This window comes from Dunckerocampus dactyliophorus, chromosome 2, assembly GCF_027744805.1.
Source record: "Dunckerocampus dactyliophorus isolate RoL2022-P2 chromosome 2, RoL_Ddac_1.1, whole genome shotgun sequence".
In the NCBI taxonomy this organism is placed as follows: domain Eukaryota; kingdom Metazoa; phylum Chordata; class Actinopteri; order Syngnathiformes; family Syngnathidae; genus Dunckerocampus; species Dunckerocampus dactyliophorus.
In genome coordinates, this window is record NC_072820.1 from 7,416,465 (window position 1) to 7,443,318 (window position 26,854).

General features: G+C 41.4%; 1 protein-coding gene across 1 annotated transcript in view; it reads right to left on the reverse strand.

The window, feature by feature from the left end:
• Positions 1 to 745: 745 nt before the first annotated feature.
• Positions 746 to 26,854, reverse strand: part of LOC129177877 (uncharacterized) — a 48,122-nt gene continuing 22,013 nt past the window's right edge. The window contains exons 41-75 of the mRNA XM_054769453.1: positions 25,899 to 26,128; positions 25,642 to 25,806; positions 25,391 to 25,468; positions 23,686 to 24,057; positions 20,749 to 21,093; positions 20,332 to 20,667; positions 20,103 to 20,234; positions 18,914 to 19,066; positions 18,679 to 18,795; positions 18,426 to 18,599; positions 18,009 to 18,213; positions 17,072 to 17,226; positions 16,886 to 16,998; positions 16,384 to 16,465; positions 16,155 to 16,292; positions 15,830 to 15,992; positions 14,288 to 14,403; positions 14,041 to 14,187; positions 13,646 to 13,759; positions 13,445 to 13,561; positions 13,200 to 13,358; positions 10,693 to 10,854; positions 9,747 to 9,909; positions 9,481 to 9,668; positions 9,301 to 9,393; positions 9,003 to 9,207; positions 7,502 to 7,689; positions 7,294 to 7,391; positions 6,131 to 6,315; positions 5,842 to 6,041; positions 5,603 to 5,771; positions 4,799 to 4,908; positions 4,582 to 4,707; positions 1,311 to 1,437; positions 746 to 1,193 (exon numbers count right to left, since the gene is read on the reverse strand). Of these exons, the coding sequence (XP_054625428.1) occupies positions 1,183 to 1,193; positions 1,311 to 1,437; positions 4,582 to 4,707; positions 4,799 to 4,908; positions 5,603 to 5,771; positions 5,842 to 6,041; positions 6,131 to 6,315; positions 7,294 to 7,391; positions 7,502 to 7,689; positions 9,003 to 9,207; positions 9,301 to 9,393; positions 9,481 to 9,668; positions 9,747 to 9,909; positions 10,693 to 10,854; positions 13,200 to 13,358; positions 13,445 to 13,561; positions 13,646 to 13,759; positions 14,041 to 14,187; positions 14,288 to 14,403; positions 15,830 to 15,992; positions 16,155 to 16,292; positions 16,384 to 16,465; positions 16,886 to 16,998; positions 17,072 to 17,226; positions 18,009 to 18,213; positions 18,426 to 18,599; positions 18,679 to 18,795; positions 18,914 to 19,066; positions 20,103 to 20,234; positions 20,332 to 20,667; positions 20,749 to 21,093; positions 23,686 to 24,057; positions 25,391 to 25,468; positions 25,642 to 25,806; positions 25,899 to 26,128 (5,636 nt within the window). The 3' untranslated portion in view covers positions 746 to 1,182. The remainder of the gene's footprint in view (positions 1,194 to 1,310; positions 1,438 to 4,581; positions 4,708 to 4,798; positions 4,909 to 5,602; positions 5,772 to 5,841; positions 6,042 to 6,130; positions 6,316 to 7,293; positions 7,392 to 7,501; positions 7,690 to 9,002; positions 9,208 to 9,300; positions 9,394 to 9,480; positions 9,669 to 9,746; positions 9,910 to 10,692; positions 10,855 to 13,199; positions 13,359 to 13,444; positions 13,562 to 13,645; positions 13,760 to 14,040; positions 14,188 to 14,287; positions 14,404 to 15,829; positions 15,993 to 16,154; positions 16,293 to 16,383; positions 16,466 to 16,885; positions 16,999 to 17,071; positions 17,227 to 18,008; positions 18,214 to 18,425; positions 18,600 to 18,678; positions 18,796 to 18,913; positions 19,067 to 20,102; positions 20,235 to 20,331; positions 20,668 to 20,748; positions 21,094 to 23,685; positions 24,058 to 25,390; positions 25,469 to 25,641; positions 25,807 to 25,898; positions 26,129 to 26,854) is intronic.

Consider the following 26,854-nt stretch of genomic DNA (forward strand, 5'->3'; position numbering starts at 1 on the left):
TGTCTTAGAAGACGTTTCGCCTCTCATCCGAACAGGCTTTATCAGTTCATGCTCAAAGACTAGGTGGGACACACACTAGTCAGACTAGATAGGACAGCTCTGGTCGACTATAGCTGTACTATCTAGGTCTTGATGAACTGATGAAGCCTGCTTGGATGAGAGGCGTCTCTTAAGACAACCTGGACAGTCCAGTTTCGATCGATTGAATGCCCTGAGAAAGTTCTGGATAGTTCCTTTCAACTTTAATCCAAAATGACAAAACAACGAGCACATGTTGAGTTTGGTGATGGTGTTTTGGCGTGGTTCCACCGACAGTAGCTGCGCGTGAGCCACACATATTCTTCCGATGTAAGTAGCTCTCGAGCAAGGCACGTGTTTACCAGCCAAAAATACGTTTTTAATTAATTTATGGGAGCACATCCGAAATTTGGAACGCCATACATCGTAACTGTACTGGGTTACAAACTGTAGTCTAAATGCATGATGCACTAATGAAGCATATACTACAAATACACCCCCTGGACACTTCAGAGGTAATCTACTGAGGTCCAACATATTTGTTTCTCATACTCTGGCCTTGGATGTAGCTCATCCAAAATATTAGAATCGCATCTCAGTCCGATGCAGTAATAAATATTGTGAAAGGAATACAATATTAATTTGAGCTTTTCCTCCCGTGTGACCACCATCATTTCATTTTTCAGGTGAAGCTGAACACACTTGCAGTCCTTCAGCATTTCCACTTTGGGGTGTTTTATTCATACATCAAACTGAAGGAGCTGGAGAGTTGCAACACTGTCTGGATCGCAGAGTGTGTCACAGAAGTCCAAAATACACAATCACATTCCCAACTTTTCAGGGAGCAAATTAAGCAGGAAAAAAAAAAAAAAAAGGTCAAATTTACAGAATTTAATCAATTTGCACACGAGTCAGTCACAGATCATCTTGATTGTGCAATAGAAGAAAAAAAATAGATCTTGTCATTAACAATAAACAGATTATTCACATTACGGCTCGGCATCTGTCTGTATACAGGAAAAACATGTCCATGTATACGCATTTGCATAGTTAACGTGAGTTTGTAAGTACGTACTGCAGCAAACCGCCGGTTCTAGGAAGAGTCTGCGAGAGCGAATCAGTCATGTCATCTCTCCTTGCCACTCCTCATAAATTCAGCCATCTTCACCCTTTTACTAACACAAAAACAAGACGACAAGAAGAACTATGAAACATCTGCTTCACATTGATGACTGAAAGTTAATCAAGGCTTGGGCTAAGTAGGAATCTCATCAAACACATGCCTAACTTACAGCACTGGACAGGGACTTCCAATGGTATGTAGTTTCGTTGGCACAGATGAACAAAAGCAGATGCTAATCGGCAAGGCGCTGCGGAGGAGCTTGACTTGCATAAAAAGGAGAACTGACCGGGATCCACCTGATGGCACGGACAAACAAATCTCAGTCACAAAGAGCTATATTTTCATAAATAGATGCCAAAGTGCAAGAGAAGATACATGGAGAGTACAACCACTTGGGCACTGAAAGAAAAATAAAACAGTATATGCAGGGTTTGGTAGGCTGACAACCAGGATAAATGCTAGACCGTGACTCCGATTCCATCTGTTCTATCCATCATCTTACATTATCATTCATTGGTAGTGAGTACCTTTTCATTTTACACTTATACTGGACTGTGCATTTAGCATTTAGCTTGCATTTATCTGAATCTAATAATTGTAACAGTGCTGTACATTTTACTCGTATTATATTGTATTTATAAATTATTAGTGGTGAATGAGATGTGTTATCTGCAGAAATAACAGCCTTTTTTGAATCACGAATGTGTGGGTATTCACTACACAAAGTCAGTCCCTCGTTTATCGTGGTTAATTGGCTCCAGAGCCGACGGATTCAATATTAATAAACTGAATATTTTGGTAGTTAGAGCATACAGAACCTGTTTCTGATTTTCTAAATATGTTTTTTTTACTAGGGATGTCCGATAATATCGGTGAACCCAATATTGGCATAAAGATGTAATATCAGTCAATATCGATGTCAAGTTTTTTCCCTATAATGAAAGCCGATAATAAACATAATGCTGTATATAGGCCTATGGGCTTCCGTATTTTCCGGTGCGCAAATGATGACCTCATCAAACCGCCTCTCAAGCTCGCTCCTTCTATTCTATCCATCCATTTCCCTGCTGCTTATCCTCACTAGCAGGAATGTTCGAATTCCTGGAAGTAAGCGACGGTAAAATCTGACACTGTGTGTGCACGCTGGATTAGGAGAGTCCGTGGAGACGTCCGTGAAAATGCTGCTTTCTCATATGATATCAGGTGTATTTTCATTTGTATACATGTTGTCGAGATTACTTCTTCCTCTTCAATTTCGTATACCAAGTGTTGGACCACCTCGACCACCACCTCGACCACCTAAGTCCAACTTCAAGCCTTTCAAACTCATGGCTCGGAGCTTCAAGACAAGGTAAAAGGTATGTAGGATATAAATACTAATATCTATCTGCAGATGAAATTTCATTCAAATCTGATGGTGTGAAATATGTTAATTTTGGCCCGGAATTACTATGTACATGCTGCTTGTAGTGTGCGTGGAAATACAGCGAGCTGCTGCACTAAGAGTGCTAGGCCTACATATCAGTATCGGAAATTGAGGGTTGGACAATATCGGCATTTCAGATATTGGCAAAAAAGCCAATGTCGTTGTTTTTACCATTATTAGAGACATGTAGAGCAAGCCTGTGCAAAATTCAGAATTCAATTCAATTCAATTCAATGGACGAATTTGAATTGACTTTAGCCCACAGGATGTTGAAGTGAATTTGAATTACAGGAAGTGTATACTCCACTTCCTGTAATTCAAATTCAATATTGAATTCAATGCAATTCAGATAAATTCATTCTCATCACATACCTGTGAGAATGAGATACTTTTAACATACGTTTTTCTTCCAAATGACACAAACAGACGCTAACATTAAGCATCCTCCATAATGTTGGAAAGTTTAGCAATTTATGAGAAGTCAAAAGTATAAACCTGCTTTGACCTTCCATTATTTGTTATTATCATCAATTTATTTCACTAGTGTTCTCCAAATGTTTGGAGAGCCATTTTATAGACTTGGATAAAGCAATTATTGTCCCAGGCCGAGTGCCCACGAGACAATTTTCTTTCTGAATAAGAAATCCTGTCAAGTTTTAATCTCGCGGCATCTTGTGACACCCCTACTTAATTGGGTAAAAAGTGTAAAAAATAAATGAAATCGGGGTGTCCAAAATTTTTTCCACCAAGGGCCGCATACTGAAAAATCAGGCTGTGCGGTCCACTTTGTTATTTTTATATATATATATGTTTACATTTTGTAAAAATGCAAAAAAAAATGCAAATTGACAACATATTGTGTTGTTATTAGCTATTAGCGTCAGCATTTCACATTCATCTATTTACATTGTGCGTTGTTGTTCTATTTTCAACATTATTTTAGTATTATTATTATTTTTAGAGTGCCGCGGGCCAATAAAAATGGCCTGCATATGGCCCCCGGGCCACACTTTGGACCGCCCATGACAAAAGATTCCTGTCATTTTTTAATCATACCTAATTTTCATACCAGTGTAAAAATAAGTTAACCACTGTTAATATTAAAACGTAAAAACAATACAATAGCCAAATTTAATTTTTAAGCCATTTTTAAAACAACAGACAAAGGCACTAGGTCACTTTCTGACGTTAATTGCCATGCATGTGTAAAAATCAGTTAAATACCTTTCATTTGAAAACCTAAAAACAATATAACAACCTTTAAGACAATTGACAAATGCTTATTGTCATTATTTTAACATAGTTAATTGTCATATAGGCGTAATCAAATACAATTTTAAGAACTGAATTTAAATTAAAAGTAAACTTAAATGTTAATTTATCCCTTTCAGTCATCATTTATATGCATGTAGAATTGTTTTCTGCATGTAAAACTATAATTGTAAAACTGTAAAAATGTGTTTTGTGTTGACATTTGTGGCTTTCTGGAATGGATTCATTGAATTTACATTGCTTATTGTAGGACAGCTTGATTCGGTTACAGTCTGACCTTCTGGAATGAGGCTAACCAAGGTTCCACTGTATGCATATGCAGTACCATGTTGAAAAACACTACACAACTGGTGGTTGCGGTGGCACAAATGAATTGGAAGAGCAAATATCAGTGCTGCCTTCACAATGGTAAGGTTTGATTGTGCCCCTCTCGTGTAAGTAAATAAGGCAACCACTGTATTTGAACCACTCCTAAGTCTGATGCAACCACAAATAATAAGCTTGTTTTCAAACAAATACATCTGAAAATATAAATTATCTCTGCATGTAAACAAATTTCTTCTCCATTTTCAAGTCTTTCCACTGATTATTTCAATGATTATTTGATGGATGTCCTGTCTTTTCACCATATCCACGTCAAATCGATTAGAGGGCACTGAGCCCTGCACTTCCTCGGGGGGTCAACACCACCAGACATTCCCCTTTTTGCTCATCACCATGTTAGCTCTGATTTCATACTCACCACCCTGAAACAGGAACTCAGAGGCGAATCAAGAGAGGAGAAGAGAAAGTCACATGTCACAGCCCTTGTGGCTGCGTTGGAAACATGTTCCTCTTTGGGTGTCGAGGCTGCACACTCTGAGCTCATCTATCAAAGGTGCAACAGCGTTTGAGAAATTCCGTACCAACAAAGCTCTTGTCATGCATAGTTATGTAACAGAGAAGTCATTCAGACTTACCTGCCAGCTGGAGAAAAACTCCTTCATGTTTCCAGCTTGGGAACCATCAGGCACAGGCGAGTCATTTCCTGCTTCATTGTCATTGGTCCCCAGCAAACCAGTTGACATGCCTGTGCACATGAACACACTGTTGTATTTGAAAATTCACTTTTATAGTATTGCATAATACAGGTAGTTCGACTGGCTCGAGAACTAGTTAACAGGGATGACTGGCATGTGGCGGCCAAGCGTTCATAGCAACGTCGGTGTCGGCTCTTCGTATCATTGTGAAGCAGAATGCAACAAGCGTCGGATTGTTCGCCCACTAATAGGGAATGTGAGTTGGGATTAGACCGTCGTGAGACAGGTTGGTTTTAACATATTGATGATGTCATGTTGCAACAGTAATCCTTGCGCAGCGGATGAACACACGCTGCAAGGATGAACACAGCGGATGAACACAGTGTGTACCTACACGGAGCGGGTATAAATCCCGTGAATATTCTCAGTCATCCAGGTAATTGCATTCTCAGGTCATTTAATCCAGTGCAGTGGTCCCCAACCCCCGGGTCATGTAGAATACATATCATTCACAGCGTCTTTGAATGCGTCTTCTGAATGCCTTTTATTTGTTTTTTAGTTCATTCAGAGATTGTTATGCTTGAAAATACTTAATTTAGGAAAAAAATGTGTAAAATTTGCTTCAATATGCGTTTTTTGACTAACAATAGGCCATACTCAACCACAAAAGAGCATGATTCATTAATTAAGATATTGACAAAAAGCCGCAAGGTGGCGAGGGACGGCTGTATTTCGTTGTCCTACCATGAAACCATCCATCGAGGGTCAAGCTGCACACTTCGAGTCTCAGGTCACATGAAACCGACACACCATTGTGACTGGACACCTGCACAATGCGTGATCCCCTTCGAACAGTTACACCACCAACACCGTGCCATGTGTGCGTCACTGTGTTGTTGCATTCAACTTTCACCTGTAACACAAACACCAGTTTTATTCGCTCTGTTCTACATGTGTAGACGGCTGGTTATTCATGCATCTACCTGTCCATTGCGCTGAATGGTGACAGTGCTGTTATTCATCCTGATCAAGAGGAGCGTGTGTGGGTGTGTATTGAGCAGAAGTGTAAATGTGGGGTCAGCACTGATGTCTTGGGCCAGTAGAAGCGGGCAGGAGCTTGGTAGTTCATAAAGATGACCATCAAACGTCACTACAAACTGATCCGCCACCAGCAGAGCTTGGTCTTTTGGAGACGAAAGAATACGTATTATAAAATCATTCTGATCGAGTGGTTCGTTAGCTGCTTTCAAAAGAATGACACGTTTTTCTTACGGAGGAAGGGACTATCCATGATCTTCCTCTTGAGCCGATAAAGTTCAGCCGTGGGTCTAACGGAGGCGAGGCTTTGCAGGGGCCTTAGAAGCCACTCCTCTAAAAGGATCCCCACCACACCAACTTCAGTCAAACGTGTCCAGCGGAGGGCAGGCAGCGGCACAGATACATCCACCGAACACTTGCTGTTTACAAAAAATGACTTCAAACATGTTACACCTTCTTTTTCGCAAAAAGCGGATAAGCTTTTGATAAGAATCCTAAATATGCCCTGCAACAGGCTAAAATGTAGGACGTGGATAGCTAAGTAGTCCATTTGATCTTTATTAAAAGGTACCTTTGTGCTCTTCTGAGTACACTTCTTGACCACCTTCAAGTTCATGCAAAATCCATAAAATGAATAAAACATAGCAAATCAATAAGCCCTCCACCCTTTATACAAGCCTGGGAATGTCTTTACTGTATCTAATAATAAACACACGGCATTCAATCCATTGCAACTGGACTGTTCAGGTTGTCTTAGAAGAAGTTTCGCCTCTCATATAAAAACTAGGTGAGACATACACCAGTCAGACTAGATAGGACAGCTCTAGTCTGACAGCTTGGTGCAAGATCCAATCTACTTATCCTCTTTTCAGGGGGGTCCATGACCATCATTACATCTGAACGGAATGCTAACAAAGGTGATACCACAGAGGCAGAGGCCCCACTCCATTGTATCCTAACGATGGTCATTTCACACCACTAAAGAGCCAAACATTCCTGCCTGGACCTGCCTCCTCTATTATAGGAGAAATAAATTGGATCTTGCACCGAGCTCTCAGGCAAGAGCTCTCCTATCTCGTGTTATTGGTGTGTGTCCCAGCTAGTCTTTGAGTGTGGACTGATGAAGCCCGCTCGGATGAGATGTCTTCTAAGAGAACCTGAACAGTCCAGTTGCGATCAATTGAATGCCCTGAGAATACAATGACCTGGATGAATGAGAATATTCACAGGCCAAAAATAAACACAGTTCCGTATCTCGCTTCATTGACTTCTTTTTTCAATTCCATTTAAAAAAGTCATGTCCCCAGGGGGGCATTTAAATTGAAATTAAATTAACTTGCAGTCTTAAAGAAGTATCTAATAAATCTATTCCCACATATGTATCTCATGTGCAGTACCTGGGGGATAATTTGTAGACTGAGGCCAGTTGCTTCCTGACTCCAGACAGAGCCCCCGCCAACTTGCTTTCCACCCAGTGGTACGTGTATTGGCCAACCTAATTTATGCACAAAACTATACACTCAGTGTATGAAATCAGTCACTATACAAAACATGAAATCATATAATGAGCTGCGCATGCCAATGAATAATAATGGGGTGGCTTACTAAATCCATGGCATGGTTGAGTGAAGAGATGCTGGCTTGAGCTACAGGCCTCAGCTGAGGACTCCCTAGCAGAGCAGGGCAGACCCGCAGAAGCCTGTCAGTCCACAAAACAACAGCGTCCCTCCACAGAGCCTCCACCGTCTGGCCTTTCACATCCTGGTATACACCTGCAAGAGTGGCCAGGGGCCCTGCGGGTGGAGCGCATACATCTTCAGTGAGTGATCTTGGATGGAAATGATAGTTTGAAAAATGAGGTGAGACAGAAAAGATTCCGTTCATTTTACCACTGTGAAGGCATGTGGAGGGGATTAGTCCTATAGAATGACAATTTACGTCTGTAAAAAAGGAAGGAACCTGCCTGAAGTATGAGCATAAGTCAATTTAGCAATTTGACATAAAATTAATCTCTATTTTCAGATCCCTTTCAAATGTATTTCATTTTGATGGTACTATTATTGGTGTTAAAACATTTGGGCCAAGTAAATATACAGGGAGTCCCATAAAAATAAAAAAATAAAAATAATTTAAGGACATTTTTTGCAATATGTATAAACAATAACTATGTTTAATACTTTACTTTTTTGTCAGGGTGAAGAATGACATTCACTAGCCAGGCAAAGGCATTTGTGTTAGGTCCGGGACGATGGTTTCTTATTTGTTGCCATCTTTTCTTGGCCTTAGGGCGTTATACCTACAGTATTTACCTACGCCCTGTTTTTATTTCTTACAGACTTGCTTGAGGTTGGTGACAAGAAGGCGGAGCCAGGAGACGCACCTGTTGCTAATTAATGTTAAGCCTGCCTTTTGTTTCCTTCGTTGTGAGTTCGTTTTCGTTACAGGCCACACGCCTCGTAGCTGTTACCCACAGACCTGGTGTCCAGTTTAAACATCGCTTTTGCTGTTATTGCCTATTCTCCTTGGACTATTTCGTTTAGTCTCCCGGCGTCTTTTCCTCAGCCACCTTTGCTGAGTGCTCGGTAGACTTTTGTTGCACCTTTTTTGAGGGCCCTGCGCCTCGCTTTTATTCGCTATCTGCCTTTTGCCTCCTGTTTTCTCATGCCATGGGCTTCACTATTCCTTCACCTCCTTTTTTGCCCTGCATTTGGAGAAATAAGACAACTTTCCTCCATCGGGCCTCACCTTTTTGGGTTCCTACACTCTGACATGACAGTTTGGAGAGTTACAATATGCTCATTTGTGAAAAATCTCTATCCGTTTGAATATGTTGTTGCACTTTTGATTACTAAATCTTTTATATTTCAACATGAAGCCTGTTTAATTTTGTTTGTCTAGATAATTCTCAACTGCTGGGTTGGGGGATCCAGTCTCATGTGTGTGGGCATCGTGCGTGTTGCAGAGAAGATGGGCTGCGGCCTTTGATGTTTCGAAGGACCTGTATAACTCCAGGATTCGGAGGCATGCAGGTCGGAAGTCAGATTGAGCAATATTTTACTCATCTTTCTCCTCCGTATATCCATGAGCTGGTTGTTTTTGCACTTACTCTTCAGCTCGAGCTGTCCCAACATCGAGGCCTCTTGCAGCAGGTTGAGAAAGCGAGGCAAGCTGGTGGTTACAACGTATCGGAAAGAGCTGCTGTGCCACAGAGCCAACAAACTCCCATCTCTGTGCCCCAACAGAAACTCCGCTTGCTGGGTGATATGCAGAGGCATCACACTTAGATCCTGCAGAAGCTCACTGCCTCTGGACTGACAGGATCGCAAGGAACATGCTTAAAAATCAGCTCTTTCAAATACGTCTGTTGAATCGTGACATCACACCAGTAACAACTGTGGAGTTACCTGTTGTCTGAATTCGGTAAGAAGATAGTTTATGGTCTTGATTCTCTCCAACAGCTTGCTTCTGATCTGAGAGCTCAAAGCATGAACCCGTGCCTTCAAAAATAATTCAATGTATCAAATCATATGGCGGTTATACGTACTGTGTGCAGTAAACGTGTAATATGTCTGTAGCATTGACACCTCCACAGCAGTAAGAGTCTGCAGACAGCCACTTGCTTTCAGTGTCAGCCTGTGATTGGCTGCTCCTGCAGACACACTTGCCAAAGCTTCAGGGTGGCCGTTGCCTTCTCTTTTTTGCACATCCACCGTCAAACTGTGATGTGTCGCCAGACATGCCACCAGAGAGACGTCTTCGCTCAGGCCAGAACCTGCTCATAATATGAAAAATACTCGCCAGACACTTCATAATGCAACTGATATTTTTGTAAATGTTGATATATATTCACCGTTTTTATAACCTGCTGTAGTCTGGAGACATCTTCCCTCGATTGTGTTATTTAGCCACATCTCCTCTCTGTGGTCCAGTCTAGCTTGCACAAGAAGACCAGACCCCCGAGGCCATGATAAAGCACTGCCTCCCGCCTCCACAGTCCAGTTCCCCATCCTAGACTGATATAGTATACAACATGTTTATGCTTATGATACCCTCACAGTCTGCCCCGGAGCATTTGGTTTTGTCATGGAAAGTACCCACACAGACTTGGCTTCTCATGTGACACATTGCAAAAACATACATTTGCACAGTTACAGTCTTTAGAAGAGTATTGGCTTTCTTATGTTCTATATGGAAAACAGAAAGGGCAATACAATAGCATCCTGAAAGGAAAACTGGACTGTTTTTTGGGAATTTGGGCCATCATCCACAATCCTTATGTGAGACATGAACACACACGTCTTTCTCTTTTGTGTGCCTTCTAAACATACAAAAACAGCTCAAAAGACACATCTGAGAATGCATGGGAAACACTTATTCTGCCTATAAGTACTTCTGAAAGCTCCAACAACGCTCACATGTTTAGGTGTAGGCGTTTGCTTCTATGTTGCTATGTGAAATCAATGCGCCCAGGAAAGAAATTCCGGTAATGCTTAAAATGACCAAAATACGACAAAATACTGTAAGTATTACATGTTACCATGAATGTACCTGTTACGACATGGTTACAGCATGTATATAAAACCATAAAACCTTGGAGGTTTTTGGAGGTGTTTTAATAGGTGTGTCCCATTATGTGCAGTAACGTGCTGTCTCTTTTTATCTGTTTTATATCTTTAGAACGCACAGAAAAGAGAAAGACATACGTGATCATGTCTCACATAAGGATTGTGGATGATGGGCAAAATTTTTTTTTTAAAAGTGCAGTTTTCCTTTAAAAAGCCCAGTCCTGTCTGTACCTCAGTAAAGAGAGTCACGTTGGAGGTCTGAGCAGTTGATGAGTTGGTCAGGGCGAGCGTGAGACTGCAAAGGTTCCCCCGCCCTGACACCGACAGACGAGACTGTGCGTAAAACAGCTCCTCTCCTGAGTTCAGTCTGTTGCATCCCGACCACGACAGAGTCTGACGGATGAAAAGAGTTGCATGACGGCATCACATATTAACATATTCACTGGCCACAACATCAGGTAAACTAGACCGCATCAACAACAATGCAGTATAATACAGTGCATAAAAAAAGACAATGACAGCATTGTAGGCTGAAGAGTATGGAATATTTTAGACCAGAAATCTACTAGTTTCAGACCTGACCAGAGCATGTATTAGAGGTTGGAAGAGGACTGCTTGCATATATACACTACAGGCGTCAGCCACATTGGGATACATTTTGGACAGTCTACAAGTATGATTAGTGTAGTAAATCATGTTTAAGCACTTGCACTGAGTCAGGCCATGTCATGGACAGAATTGTGGATCCATTTCAAAATACTGTCCCAATGGTCATCTTTGATATGCCCCAAATCCTCTTTCCAATGATTGCCTTGTCTTCTGAGGGAAGACTGAGATAATAGATTTCATAGCATTGCAGATGAGAGAGATATTCACGCTCTGGTTTGGGTTAACGAGAACAAGTGTGTCCGCTGTCCAGTATTGTCTGCGGGGGAAGATTTGAGAACGAAAGTTGTAAAGATCCTTTATAGATATTATGCCTCTATCATACGAAAGTTGAAAGGCACAGTCCATAACAGACGGTTTGAATTTGAGGTCTTAGGACACTGGAAGGTAGATGGAGGAGCCTTGCAGATTAAAATGTTTGATCATTTGCAACCAAATCTTAAACGACGGAGTGACTAATGGGCTAGCGCTAACATCACAGTCTGATGAAAAAAGCTGGCAACACAGCCATGACCACAATGTGACTCAGACTTTTTAGTTGTTAGTGAATTCGTCATTCCAGTTTAAAAGCTTATGAATGTTGGCTGCCCAGTAATATGGTAGAACATTTGTTTGTTGGTTTAGGAAGCTGCAACATCTTTTTCATGTGCACTGGTTTTTTTTGGGGCCCAGAGAAAAGTTGATATAGATTTGTCTAGTTTGGTAAAAAAAAAACAACCCTTGGGAGTAAGCACAGTAATCTCTTGTTTATCACGGTGAATTGGTTCCAGACCTGACTGAGTTAATTTCAGTAAAGTAGGATTCATAGATAGAGCATAGAAAACCTGTTTCGGTCTTCTAAATATGGGTTTTAATATTATTTTAGACCTCTAGACATGAACTAAGACCCTTATAGTCAACTTTACACTCATATTACCCAATATAGTAGACATAAAAAGAGTAAACAAGCCATTAAAGACATACTGTAAATTATGGCGGACAGGAAATGATGTCCGGGTGTTGAGTTTCAGCTTGCCGTGCTTCACAGCCGCAACAGGAGCCCGTGTTTTTATGATGGATTTTTATCAAGGATCATTGTGCCTGTTGTGAGATCATTCAAATCTGCCATAAAAGTCTCTTGTTCAGGTGATCAAGTCTGGTGGTGGTGGCCTCACTGAACATTACAGTAACATTAGTGACACCTAGTGACCAGTGTAAAATACTACAGATCATTCACCTAATCTATGAATGTGTTTTCCGAATGCCTTATATATGTATTTTAGTTAATTTAGCCATTTTTACACTTGAAAATGCTTAATAAGGCAAAAATACATCAAATTTGCTTCAATATGCATATTTTCGACTAATAATAAGTTGTATTCAACCACAAAGCAGCAGGATTTTTCTAAATACCATGGTAGACTGAAGCCGCGGCTGTACAAAGATATGTTGAAAGAAGTAAAGGAATTTGGTAAAGTGCAGCGAGCATGTGTACCGGTAGGCCTACTCTGAAATCATATAAACACTTTTTCAGCGGTTCCTGTATTGGTTTATATTGAAAATAAAATGTAGCCAACTTTAACATAAAAAAACTCATCAGAGTTCACATTTTTGCATGAGTGTTGTTTGCTCCATAGCGTTTATGCCTGTGCTGAATTGTCAGCGATAACCATTCTATTGGTCCTGTCCTTGACTGTCTTTGCAGAGAGGAATTCTTTCATTTTCTCAATCATAGCTTGTTCATTTTTTAATTCAGAGAATAGATGCTCCGATATTTTTATGAATTCTTGGTCATTTTCTCGCTAAATCTGGCAACTTTCCATCCCCTCTTGGTGACTTATTTTCCCAAAAGCGACGAGCAACAAATGTAGGGACTGGGACTAGGGACTAGGGATTTGGAGACTCAGCTTCAGAACGCAGTCGAGATGCATTCACGGACTTGGTGGTGAGTCGGATATTTCCCCTACTTCGGAGCCGCGAGTTGCCGACTCCTGTCTTAAAGCCTTCATCAACTTCTTTAAGTAAAACTGCTGTGAATACGTAAATATTTGAAACCTTTATCCAAGCAGTTTAATCACAGGAAGAAGACTCACAGGTTGTGGGGGGCAGAGGCCCAGCAATACTGTGTACTCAAAGCGATCTCCGAGGTTGGTTTGGATTTTAGTTAAGAGTGAATGTGAGGGACAGGGTGCAGGGGACACTTGGTCAAGGTCGATATTCAGATGGAGGCTGTGCATTCCTCGTGCACCTCTCTGAAGAAACAAACACACACACACGATCATTTGACGTGCAATAATTACATGTTTTCTTCATTCAGCCAAGCCTTTATTGTGTGTACCTGATATTTCATGCCCTGCTTGACACTCCTGTTGTCCCATCTTAGCTCAGCATTTTGGGAGTATAGGTTTCCGTTCTGGCTGACAGACACACAACCTTTGACAAGGGACACCGCCGTCTACTCACACACAAGTACAACAAATATTGGGCTCTCATTAACGGTGGATGCTGTTGACTTTGTCATCATTTGTTGCTTCCCTGCCTTTTGGGTTGACAACAGAGCGCAAGCTTGCCCCCTGCTGGAGTTGGGCTGCCATTGTTTGTTCAGGCTGAAGGAGATGTTGACGGGCATTCCACTGACCCAAGACAGGTGGGCCTGAGTTAAGACAAAATAAAGATACAGTAAATTGTGTGCAAACCACTCCTGTTTTACCTGTTGAAATGCCTTTCTTTCACTGCAATAGCATTACAAGCATAGCTTCTGGTGTTTTGAATATCAAAATGAGAGTTGGTCAAGATGCAGATATAAATCAACATTATAAAGTAAACGTCGCCATGATTCTTGAATGATTGAGTGTTTCATTTTACACAATCAGCATGACGGTTGAATCTGGGTTAGTGGATGAATGCTTTATGACGATAAAATGTGTGAACCACCTGTTGGATGCTGCGCTGCTCTCTCTCTGAGTTGTGTGAGCGCGTGTGAAGGCACATTTGGCTAAGTGACGATGAGAAGGGCTGACTCAGCTCCAACTTGGTCTCATTCATCTCCTTGGATTGACTCCATATGCTCACAGCTTTGACCTTGAAATTGACAAAGAAGAGAAACATGAATATAAATCCAAAAATGGACAACAATAAAAAGATAATAAAAAACAGATTTTCACTCTGTGTGGCGTCTAACCTGCTCCGGTTGGCCGTGCCTCATCCAGCCCAGGGAAACACTGTCCGCCCGACCCAGTAAGGACCGCTCCAGTGTCACTTCCAAACTGGTCAAACGAGGACGGCACTTGATTTGAACTAAGGTGAAGCACAAGACTGTATCATCAAAAACCGTAAGTGGTTTACGACACACAACTTAAGGTATACCTGTACAATCTAATGAACAATAGAGCGCTGTTTTATTGTGGCTATGTTTATAGTTACACAATAAAAGCTGAGTTGTAGAAACACATGTATCATTTTGAAGAGTGTACTATTTTGTACTATCATGTGGCAATATCAATAAGAAGTGCGTGTTGTTGTGTTCTTAAGGCTGAATTTTTGATACAGCTCAAGAATTGTATCTCACTGGATTGTGTAAGTGCATTGTATTTTGCTAACGTATTGGTGTAATCTGTATTCAATAGCTGCCATTTAAAACATTTGGGGAGACTCATCCTTGGCTTATTTAGTGTACTTAGGTGTTGCTTGTGTGCTATTAAGGTGCCCTGGTGATGCTGTAATCTTTATGTGTAGTTCAGCTGAGAAACAGTTTGAATATTTCTAAAGATGTTCGATAATATCGGTCATATCAGTCTCGTTTTTTCTGCCGATAATGACATCTGCGCATGAGAATGGGGTGTCAAAAGTAAAAATTAAATCAATTCAAAATTAAATTTTTTTGTTGCTATACAATATATGTTGAATATTTAGCTCCGTTTTGTTACATTTAGCTTGCTTTTCTCACATTCACATCATTTGCTTTACATTTGAGACAGAAATTAAATGGTGGATCTTAATGGTAAATCTAAATCTAAATGCTAAATTAAATGTTTAATTGAAATGTAAAGGCTATATCCAAATGTAAATGTTAATATAAATATAAATTAAAAATTAAATGTTAAATCGAAATTGAAATATTACATTCAAATATGTCTTATAAATAAATGCTAAATCTAAAAGTAAATGTTAAAAATAAATCTGAAATATAAATATAAACGTTATATATAAATACTAAATATAAATGTTAAATCTAAATATAAATGTTAAATTAAATATTTTAATCTAGAGTTTCATAATTTGCACTTTACTTTGTTCTTTTCCAGATGTTTGTGCCACACAGACATATGCAGCTTTCCAAATTGCATTATTACCAGCATTATTTAATGGGATTCTTATTTGTGAAGTTATTACGGCTATGCTGTCTGACTCGTTGATAATAGGAGCACATGTTATTTTAGTTGACTATTGGTCAGGATTTTATAAATGACTGGCACTTTTTCTATAACTTGGATTGCACATTGCAGTGTTTGTGTTATTTTGCACAAAGTGTTTATTTGTGAAATGCATCGAGTGGCATCACGAGATGTGACTGCTGCCTGAATCGGTATCGGTTGATACAGATATTGGTATTGAAACGCTCAAAAATATCAGTATATCCGTTATCGGTAACAAAGCCAATATGGCGCATCTCGATTAGTTGTATCTAAAATATGCTTGTGTGTGATTGTTATGTGGTGTTTACCCTTTAAAGTGTGATTCCCTCTTTCCAGTACTGGAGGTGCCGAGTACAGACCCGATACACTGAACTCCTGGTTTCCCCACACGGCTGCATGTTGCACTTGATAACTCCAGCTCCTGGCTTCATACACAGTTTTCACTGCAACAGTCCTCGGCAGCAGTTTCAACTGCAGTGCACAGACAGTTTTACATGTGCACGATGATTCATTTCAATGGCACCGTACTTCAAAAGGAGCTCACACACATTTTTAATAAACATTTTGGCTGATCATGGTGAAGCTGCACTCTGGTTGAGCTGGTTAAATGTATGTGTGATATTTCAGCCACACCTGCGGGTATGAGTGTTTGACCTCCAGAGATTGCCTGTAACCACTGTCGATCACTGCCAACTCCCCAAGGGTCCAGAGCCGCCTCTTGCCTGACAACACCTCCACTAAACCGCCCACGCTGGACCGGGATTGGTTAAGCTGTACAAGAGGATGAGACAGCATCATTATTATAGTTGCTGACTTTTATCGAAAGAGCAACCAAGTCATCACTCTAACTTTCCCAGCCTACCTGTGAGCGGAAATTGAGTTGTGAGGGCAAGTAGATCAGCATCTTGGGAAAACTCTGGACGACCTTCACCGTCAGGTCCTTGCTGGACAAAACAACATGTCATCTATTGAATGTGGGAGCATTGTGTTGTATGACATCCCCATCAGCAGTGTAGTGCATCAACAATGACTTACCCCCCACTTTGTCCCATGAGACAAATTCTGGTCGGATTTCAGTGAGGAGGAACGTCGTTCCAGTTAGTTGCTCAAGTAAAGACTTTGGCTTCTCAAAACAATATGCGTTCAATACATTTGCATCACAAAACCGTTGCTAATTAACCGGAATTACGTTCCTCCTCACCGAAATCCAACCAGAACTCCGCTCACGGGACAAAGTCGGGGGTATGTCACTGTTGATGCACTACACAGCTGATGGGGATGTCATGCAACTTCACGTTCAAAATTCCAAACTATGCCTTTAAGGTAGATGCAAATTTTCAGATGTGTATTATTTTCATGTGTACCTGCTGGGTAGATGCTGCCCTTGGACGATGAGAGCAAGTGAGGACGTGAGTTCAGGGTTTACTGCCATGGACAACTTCAACTGGGAGCCAGAGTGTCTTCCCCAGGCTTCAACCTATATGACCAAAGACAGAGAAGCTTGGCAATGAGACTACCTACTGCCCCTATTTGAAACAATGCATGTTTACCTGTAACCCAGGGATTGAGTCTCCCTCTGTAGTGTGCTTGAGAGTAACTCTGGCCTCCTTGGACCCTCCCTGTGTGCCCCAGCCCCCAACGTCCGCAACCAATTGAGTCCTCCAATCTTGATTGTGAACATGTACTGAGATGCTCCTCAGAGGACCTGCAAAAACAATAAAATCCAAATCCAAAAACCAATATAAATGAAGTCTTCAAGATTAAACACTCTTAATGCACAAAATAATCAGCAAACTTACTTACACACAAAACAATAAACAACTTCATGCTCAGTCTCCTTTCTGCTCCGTTCTCTTTGTGCCGTGAGGTGTTCAGGCGCGCTCTATCAATCTGTCTATCTATCTGTCTATCTACCAAGTGTACTTCCGTTTCCGGGTCATGAGGTTGTTGTAGCCACTTAGCTATTGCTAAAGAGGTGTTGCTTGCTGTGTGGAGATTAAAGTAAGTGGAGAGTAAACTGATTGGTGCCACCTACCTCGAGTTCTGTCTCGTTGTGAATCGCATGTCCACATTTGGTGACCCTCGTCGTGGATCAAAATGTCGACTGACAACGGAGACAACGAGACCGCGTGCCGGCACCGTTACAAGCTAACGAGTTAGCGAACGTCGATGCTATCTGCGGCACACGCACGCCCATGGTTTCAACATATCAAGCCCGGTTCCATAAAACAGGACGTGATGAAGTATTTCCACGTACTGGCGCCGCTGGATGCCTCAATGACGGCAAGTAGGGGAGCCCATAGGCCTTTATGCAGCAGTTTTTTATCAACGGTTTTCATTATAGAGAAAAACCCGATACCGATTACATTTTTTTGCCAATATCGGGCCCATAATATCAGGGGACCGATATTATCGGACATCCCTACATATAATTATTTTTCCTTGACGGGGTTAGCACATAATTAAAAGCCGTTCCAATAATCTGACCTTTAAACTGTGCCACCCCAGCGGTGTTGAGACTGAAATGTTTCCGTGTTTGGTTTGAAAGTGGTGGTAAGTAGGAGAGAAGCACAGCCAGGCGTCCATCAGCCGTGCTCACATTCATGCCAGAGTCCAGCAGCTTGTGCCCATCTACAGTGAGCTGAGCCCTGGACTGAAGCTGGGACAGAAATCCTTGAGTGGAACATAAGCCCTTTAAGAAAAATGAATGAAAATAGCTTGGATTTACAGTGCAATAAAGAATATGTACACTCATTAAACACAAATGTTAATTTCAAGAGCTGTGTCAGTACTTTTACAGTACCTTTACAAATATAAAGATGGTAAAAATACCTAGTTTATTTGTGTCTACTTCAAACATTGCGTGCATGTGTCCCAGGTGTTGATCTACTGTATATTGAATACCTCTATGTTGCGTGGCACTCCTCTTTGCTGTAGCCATAAGACACTGTGCCACATGCTTCCCATTATCTCTTTGGTCATGGGAAAACATTTCATCTTTAGTCTCAGTCCCACTTTCTGGTGTCCAAATTGGAATTTTAAAGTCAGCGTCTTTCCTTCGGAAGAACCAAGCTCCACCTGGATACACAGACAACACACGACAATTCATCTATAGGTATCGGCAGACCCTTACTGATAATAGAGTGTGTGTATCTACCTGGGTACTGCTGTTTCCAGGGACTCCCATTGTATTCAGGTAGTTCAGTGTATGTCTGAAATAACTTTTCACGGTAACTGCCCGACTCGTTCTCTCGACAGTCACCTCTTGACTTAACTGTAATGTAAACACGATTCTATCACTTTACATTTGAAGGGTTCTAGATTTTGCAGACCCGTGAGGGTTTAAACGAGTATGACAAACAGCCAAATACAAAATCTCATAACTTTCTTACCTTTTGGTTTTGGGCACTGCTATGTATTCTGTAATAATATGACTGGTTGCCATGGTGCCCAGAACTCAATGCAATTTGAGCATCTGCAGTGAGACCTAACGTCTTTAACAGCGGCACAGTGTGGTTAAAATGTAGTAATATTTGATGCTGTTCCTAAAACAGAATGGAGGACTGTGATACATGGAGGATGGCAACAACACATTTACTCATTTAGTAAGTTATAAGACAGGGGTGTCCAAAGCGCGGCCCGTGGCTGTTTTGTTATTGGCCCGCGGCACCTTCTAAAAATATAATTTAACAAGAAAACTAAAAAAAAACAACAGCAAAAATGAAAAAAATCAGCAGCAATTTTTCAGGAGAAAAGTCAAAATATTAAGAGAAAAAAGCTGTAATCTAAAAAGGAAAAGTTGTAATTTTACGAGAATAAAATGTACTTTTAGCATTATTACTAGCATATTAGTAGCATAAGGAAAAAATATTAAAGAAAGATGTAATAAACAAAGTAACAAACAAAGTTGTAATTTTGGCAAATTAGGTTGCAGAAAAACGCATAATGTTATGAGAATAAAGTCAAAATATTATGGGAATAAAGTCATAATTACGAGAAGAAAATTTACAAGAAAGCTGAAATAGGTGGAAAATTCAGTGAAAAAAACAGCAGTAATTTTACAAGAATAAAGTCTAAATATTAACAGAAAAAAATTGCTTATGAGGATAAATGAGAGAATAAACTTGTAATTTTATGAGAATAATTTCATTTTAGCCGCATAGAGTAGAAATCTTAAAGGACATTTTGTATTTTTTAAAAGTCGTAATATTAAGAAAAGTTATAATATTATAGGAATTAAGTGAAATTATTAAGGGAATAAAGTCATGATATTACGAGAAGAAAATTAACAAAGACTATTTACGATCAAAGTTAAAATATTTGGAAAATGTAAAAAAAAAAAAAACAGCAAAAATGGGGAAATTAGAGCAAAGTTCATATCAATAATATGCTTTTTTCACCGATATGGAAAAGCTGTGGTGCAGTTTTTTTTCATGAAATATAAATCAATTCCGTGCATTTAAACATGTGTTGTTTACAACATCAAAGTGGCCTTTGCATTCTTTCATTTTTCATATGTGGGCCTCGCTGGAAAAAGTTTGGACACCCCTAGTATAAGGCAACAGTTTTTGATTTTCAAACCTTAGTTTTCTTAAGCGCAACCACTGAATGCAGCTCTGCATTGTCAATCGCCATGGAGACTTGAGATTCAGCAAGAGTTGAGGAGACAAATAAGGACCCAGAGGCCTGCATCCTGTCTGGGCTACCCCACTCCTAGAACACACAATGTAAAATGAACATACTGATATATTCAATTAAACAGGGAGCAGTGGTGTCAAAATAACATGTAATGAACGTGTTGGAAATGTACCTGTACTGTGCTACAGTTGTTGTTGTACTCAAGCGCCCCCTGCAGGCCAGAATGTGACATCGCCGTTGCTCTGGCTTTCAAAGCACATCCCGTCAATAAGACCATGGCCTCAGTGTCATATTGTTGTTTCCCAAATTTGCTTCTTACAATCACTCTGCTGTGTTCAGGGAAATGTCTCAGAGCAGCAAGGTTGTGCCTGAGCTCACCTTCCGCACTTAACTCCGGCCAGCCTTGTGCATCCAGCCGCATGAAAATCCTTTTATCCCTCAAATTTGCATCCAACATGGCAGCCCACTTAGCCTGACTCTCCTGCCACACTGATCCATTTAACTTGGCCTGGGAAGGCACAACAAAGGCTACTAAAATATATTACAAACTGAAGTATCATCATCTTAAAGTCATTCCAAAAAGTCATACCTGCAATGTTGGGCAATTCGACTGCAGAGCCCAGAACCGCCATGCCCTGCCTTTGTCTTCAACTAATCTAAAACGACACGCCCCAGCTTTTACGAACAGAACTCCATTCTGTTCAGGGCCTCCTGGAGCAGTGGCCTCTACAATGATCGTCTGAGGAACACCTTGGCTCCTCAGCCCAGAGAAAGTGTGTGTAAGGGTCCCAGAGAGATGTGGAGAGGTGCAGGACTGTCCGAGCTCCAATGTGAGGTACTGGTTGTCTGCCCTTAGGGAAGAGCTGATCATACACCCACAGGGGGCTCTAGAAAAGGACCCATTTACAACCAGGATCACTGGAAGGACTGTTTCCTGTGGGAGAGAATAGATACATATTACGAGCATGCGCCCTGTTGTTTGTTGTACCTGTATACACTCAATGGCTACAACATTAGGTTGTGATTGAAATATTGAATGATGCCAATACAAAAAGACCATTTATTGCATCTCACTGCATTTTGCACTGGGAGAACATGCAAACTCCACACAGCGATTCAAACAAAGATTTCAAGTCTCCTGGCTGTGACATTCTGACATTCTAACCACTCGGCCACCGTCCGGCTGTGCGTTTTCTCCAGGTACTCCTGTTTCCTCCCACATTCCAAAAACATGCACGTTAGGTTAATTGGCAACTCTAAATTGTCCATAGGTATGAATGCGAGTCTGGATGGTTGTCTATTTGTGCCCTGCGATTGGCTGGCGATCAGTCCAGGGTGTACCCCGCCATACACCTACAACTCCAGTGAGGATAAGCAGGATAGAAGATGGATGGATGGATGGATGGATACATTTTGCAGCTGTCAGAAGAGTGTGACTGAGTGAACATGTAATATAGCACAGTACCTAGTTTCTAAGATACCATACATTGTTATCCTTCATTTATCGCGGTTAATTGGTTCCAGACACGTCCGCGGTATGTGAATTTCCACAAAATAGGATTCTATATTGATAGATGGAATATTTTCATAGAATATAGAAAACATGTTTCCAAAATGCATTTTTTGAACCATTATTTGAGCCATGTAGACATGAAATAACACCCCTACAGTCACCTTTACACTCCTATTATTTTCTGTTTACACAACATTGCTCATGTGCAGGCTATGGGATCACAGCAGGGACACAAGAGACGTCCACGGCTGCATAGCATGCTAGCATGCTAACCAGTTAGCCTCCGATGTATTTATTCTATACTTTTCAATCGGAATGGGGAAGAAGGCAAAAATGGACCACTTCCACACGGAATCGGAGGATAACTTCTTGTCTCTTTATCATGTTGGACATGTCAAGGCTGGCTACATGCAGTGTGATGGTAATGTGATGAAATGTCATGTCTCGATGTTTTGTGTCAGAAATGATGTCTAGTGCAAAACTACTACAGTACATTTAACTTGAATTTCAGCATTTTTTGACTAATAATGGGCCATAGTCAACGACAAAAAGTGATAATTTATTCATTTACAATTAAAAAAAAAACGCAATATAGCGAAGGAGCAATAATCTCCTCTCTGATAATCAGCCTACAGGAAAGAGGTGGCTCAGCTAGTGTCCTGGCGCCATGAAAATAATCTCCCTTTAAATGATTATTGACCCGGAGGCGGAGGACAGAGCAGCTCACGCCACTTGTCATCTGCGGGACTCGGGTAGAGAGACTGAATACCTTCAAGCTCCTTGGTATTCACACCAGTGATGACCTCACATGGACCCAAAAAACGCAGAAAATCACCAGCAAGACTCAGCAGAGACTGTCCTTCCTAAGAAAGCGGAGAACATTCGGAATACCCCCCAGGCTTCTGTGCAACTTCTACAGATGCACAGTGAGAGCATCCTGACCGATTCCATCACAGTATGATAGACCATACAGAACAGGAAGGCTCTCCAGCGTGCCATAAAAATGGCACCGCACATCTGTGGAGTTGCCTTCCCACCACCACAGCACATGTGTGACAGCGGTGTCACAAAGAGGGCATGGAACATCAAAGGAGAAAGCACCCGCCCACAACATAAACTTTCAATTCTCAAATCATTTCTGTAACTTCTTGGATCTTCCTTGTGATTTTCTGTTAATAAGTGATCATAATGCCCAAAGTGATGTCTTCTAGTCAGCAATTCCCTCTCCCACACTGTCAGCTGCCTCTTTTTTCTAGTTTGTCGCCTACTTCCTGCTCGGTGCACATTCCTTATCTGCAACTGCGAGAAAATATAGACTTGCCTTTCTTTTGGTCATGAGAGTTCAATATCTTGTAGGCCTCTTGCGAATAGCGGAATTAATGAAGCAAGGGGTGACGCCCGCTGTTTTAAATGTTTTCTTCATGTAAAGCTATAATTGTAAAACTAGAAAAAGGTGTTTTGTGTTAATATTGTTGGATGTCCGGATGAGATTAATTTTGGTTCCATGTTTCGATTTGAGTCGGACCTTTTTGAATGAATTAATGATCCTAACCAAAGTTCCACAGTATTCATACATACCACATAGGCTGTCCTAAATATGTGTTTCCTGTTCATGTTCCTTGCTCATTTTTTGTTAAGATGCATTAAGTTAAGTATTTAATTTTACAACTTGTCAGCGCAATTCAACTTTTACATTAAGTTCTGCCTTGTTAGCCTTCTAAAATGATTTTTTTCCCCACTAAAATAACATTGTGACAACCAACCCCATAGTGTGTGACAACCATCCCTGTGATGGGGTTGGTTGCCACAATGTGTCAGAGTGTCTCTGACAGTTAATGACCTCTGTTACAGTGAGTTGGAACATGAGCGGGATACACACGTCAAGCCAGCCAGCACCTTAAGCTTTTCATGATGAGCAATTCACACTAGAGTACAACGTGTGACAAGTAATCCCTTTTTACCCCTATATTTTCATGAGCTAAATGAATATCTTCAACATGGAAGTTTCCTTACCTGTAAGACAGGACAGTAGTTGGTCAGGTTTACATTGTAAGAAAATTGATTCCCTTCTGCATCTGAAAATTGCGTCTTGCCCAGATGACCACTGAAGTGACAGTTCCCAAGGTCAAGGCCAACCGTTACAACAGGCGAGTGTTCTGCTGAGACACTGAGAACCAGTGCGCCATGAGAAGGAAACCCCAGCGCTTGTATTGCCTCGATACAGTGCCAGACCGATGCGTTCAAACTAAGGCGTGGTTGAAGGGTAATAGTCAATGCAGTGCTGACTTTGTGTTTATCTTCGGCCAGGAGATCAATGCTGAGATTTGTACAGCAACCAGAATGGTTGATGGAGATGTTCACTGATGTTTGTGAAGGTAGGAGACTCTAAAAAAACAAAAATAACAGAAAGTTAGAAACAGGACACTTCTATACTATTTGCTTTGTAAAATGCCAACTCGTGAATATTTCAGTTAAACCAAGGTAAAATTAAATTGCCTGGAAAACATGACCGTTCATTAAAGGACAAAACTAAACAAAACCAGAGACAAAGAAAGAGAAATTTTGACAGTTGGCCTGAGTCATTCGCACACGCAAATGGAAAGCAATGAGTCATCTCCATTATGAAGATGTCCCTGCAGCTTCCCTCAAGTTGGGAAACAAGATGAGACATGTATCTTGTTTCCTGTCTGACCTTCAGATAGACACATCGCTGATGAACAAAAACATCCCAGTTGCTCTTCCTCTCCTCTCCTCTGCTGTGTTGATTCATCAGAAGAAGTGCGGAACACTCGTCGCTTTCCAACTCAAATTGGGCTTGACCATCTGTGGACAGTGTGCTCACAGTAAGTACCGTTGGTACACCAGAAGCCACATTCTGGTCAAGTGTAATCCTGAAGGAGGGGGAGGACCCAAAGGCCACGGTGATGTCTAATTCAGCAGAGCGGGTGTTGACAGAGAGCAGAGCACTACCAGAGAGGAAGGCGTCATGAAGTTGACCAGAACCTTGAATGTCCAGTTTGTTTGGGAGGATGGAAAGGAGAGAGACCCACTGGTGCTGGAGGGTCCAGCCCACTTCAGCTTTCCTGTCCTTTCGTAGAATATAGAAGACGGAGTGTAGGGAGTCTTGTTGGTTTTCAAACCCAAGAGCAGCTTTCAGCCCATCTTTTCCAGCTTGTCCATGTACAGTTAGAGATGTCTTCTGCTCTACGCCCTCCTTGAATCTCCTGATGTGCTCCCACACTAACCTTCCCTTCCCTTTGCACCGCACAGACACGAGCAGACTGGACTTGACAGAGTCCCACGATGTAGTGACATCTGCCCAGATGTGACACCAGCTTTCCAACCTAACACGACCAGTCATCTCACTCTGATATGTAGCGTTTTGACCTCCATGCTTAAAGTGGGCATGCCAGCCATACAGTCCAACTTTCTCCACTCTCAGTCCCAAATTCAAGGCCATAATCCACGGGCCAACCACCAACATGATGCCCAGGGCCCTCCTTTGAGGCCCAGGCCGGAGGACCAGCCTGAGGTCAGAAGTGGTGGGCACCCCAAAGTAATTCCACAGCAGCACAGAAGAATGTGTGAGGTTAGCTCTGAGCTCCTTCTGACCATTAGGGCTCAAACAGCCTTTAGCATCAACACTCACGTTCAAGTGTGCAAGTGACAGACCATAGCAGAGCCTGTTATGGTGTTTATGAGAGCGAAATGCTCGTACCTCCACAGGGTGGCCTGCCACATCTCCATAGCACTGTGCAGAGAAACGCTCTGCAGCGGTGCTCCCTGTGCAGTTCATCTGTGAAAACACACCCCCTGCTGTCAGACTTTGTTTTTGCAGGGACAACAGAGTGAAAAGCAAATTATATTTTAAGACATGAAGCCATGAAAGAAATTCTATGTGCTTTTTAAAAATATTGCTCAACAGGGCACAAAGCGAGACAGAAAAGAGAAGAGGCGTGCAAAACATACCTGTAGTGTGGAAGGTAAGATCCCCTGCAGCAGCTTTATCTGTTGCCATAGAGAAGCTATAAATACAGTTGTGCTGTTGTTTGCTCCAACAGCTAAAAGTGTGTCAATCATTTTCTTGTCTTCCATGTGGAAGACCAGGCCTGTGTTCAACCTGGTGGTATTTGTCTAACAGGAGGAAAAACAGACAAGCACATCATATGAGATAATGAAATTCCTCCAAAAAAAACCAACAAAAAAACAAAAACAGCTTCTGCTACCTCGTAATGTGCTTTGGCTTGCATAGAGCTTGATATGCCTCTTTTCTGCAGCGCTTTCATTTCGTGTTGCAGTGCTGATATGATTTCCCAGCGTGGGGCAAGCGGGTTTGTCTTGAAGCTATTAAACTCAGCTTTTAAATGTTCAAGTCCAGCTTGTATTTCTGCAAGAGCTGACAGTTGATTTTCACCCTGGTCCCACTTCACTCGACCACTACAACTTGTAGACAGACCTGATACAACACAACAAGAACGAGTGTAATGTTTAATTTCAACCTGGGAGTGTTTTAATAATAATTGTATTCTTGCCTTTTATGTTGCTATCACTTTCAAATAAATTTGGCATACTGGCTTGTTCGTTTTGATGGGCTCACCTTGCTCATTATTGCTTATTATTCTCACACGGCGGATTTGGCATTTGGCCTTGCAAGCATCTTTTTCCCTCCTAACTTATACTACGTAACCTTGCATTGCTCCTCATAAAGCTCAACTCTTTTCAAGTGTGTGCATGCTGGTCGCCCCGCCTCCCCCCACAGAGACAAAGTGACTTCTATGAAACATCTAGGTGCTGAACCAATAAACAGAGTAAATCCTCTTCTTGACAGTTTGGAGGCGAGAAACAAGGAAAACAGACGCGCATGCACAATGTATGGAGCCCAGAAAAAATATCCAGTTCGTTTTCTGTTATTATGTGATTAATTGATGTATTTATTATCACAAGACTGTCTTTTTCTGAACGAGAAATCTTGTCATGTTTTAATCTCGTGAGATCTCGTAACACGCGATCTTATGACACCCCTACTAGATACTATAATCGTGTACCATATCGGTTTTTGTGCAGTATTGCACGTGACAACTGTATCGTTCCACAAAATCAACAGCCTATTTGTTGCTGACTCACTGTCTGTGCATTTTTTATTGCGTGCAACTGCTAAATAACCTGCCACGGGGCCAAAGAA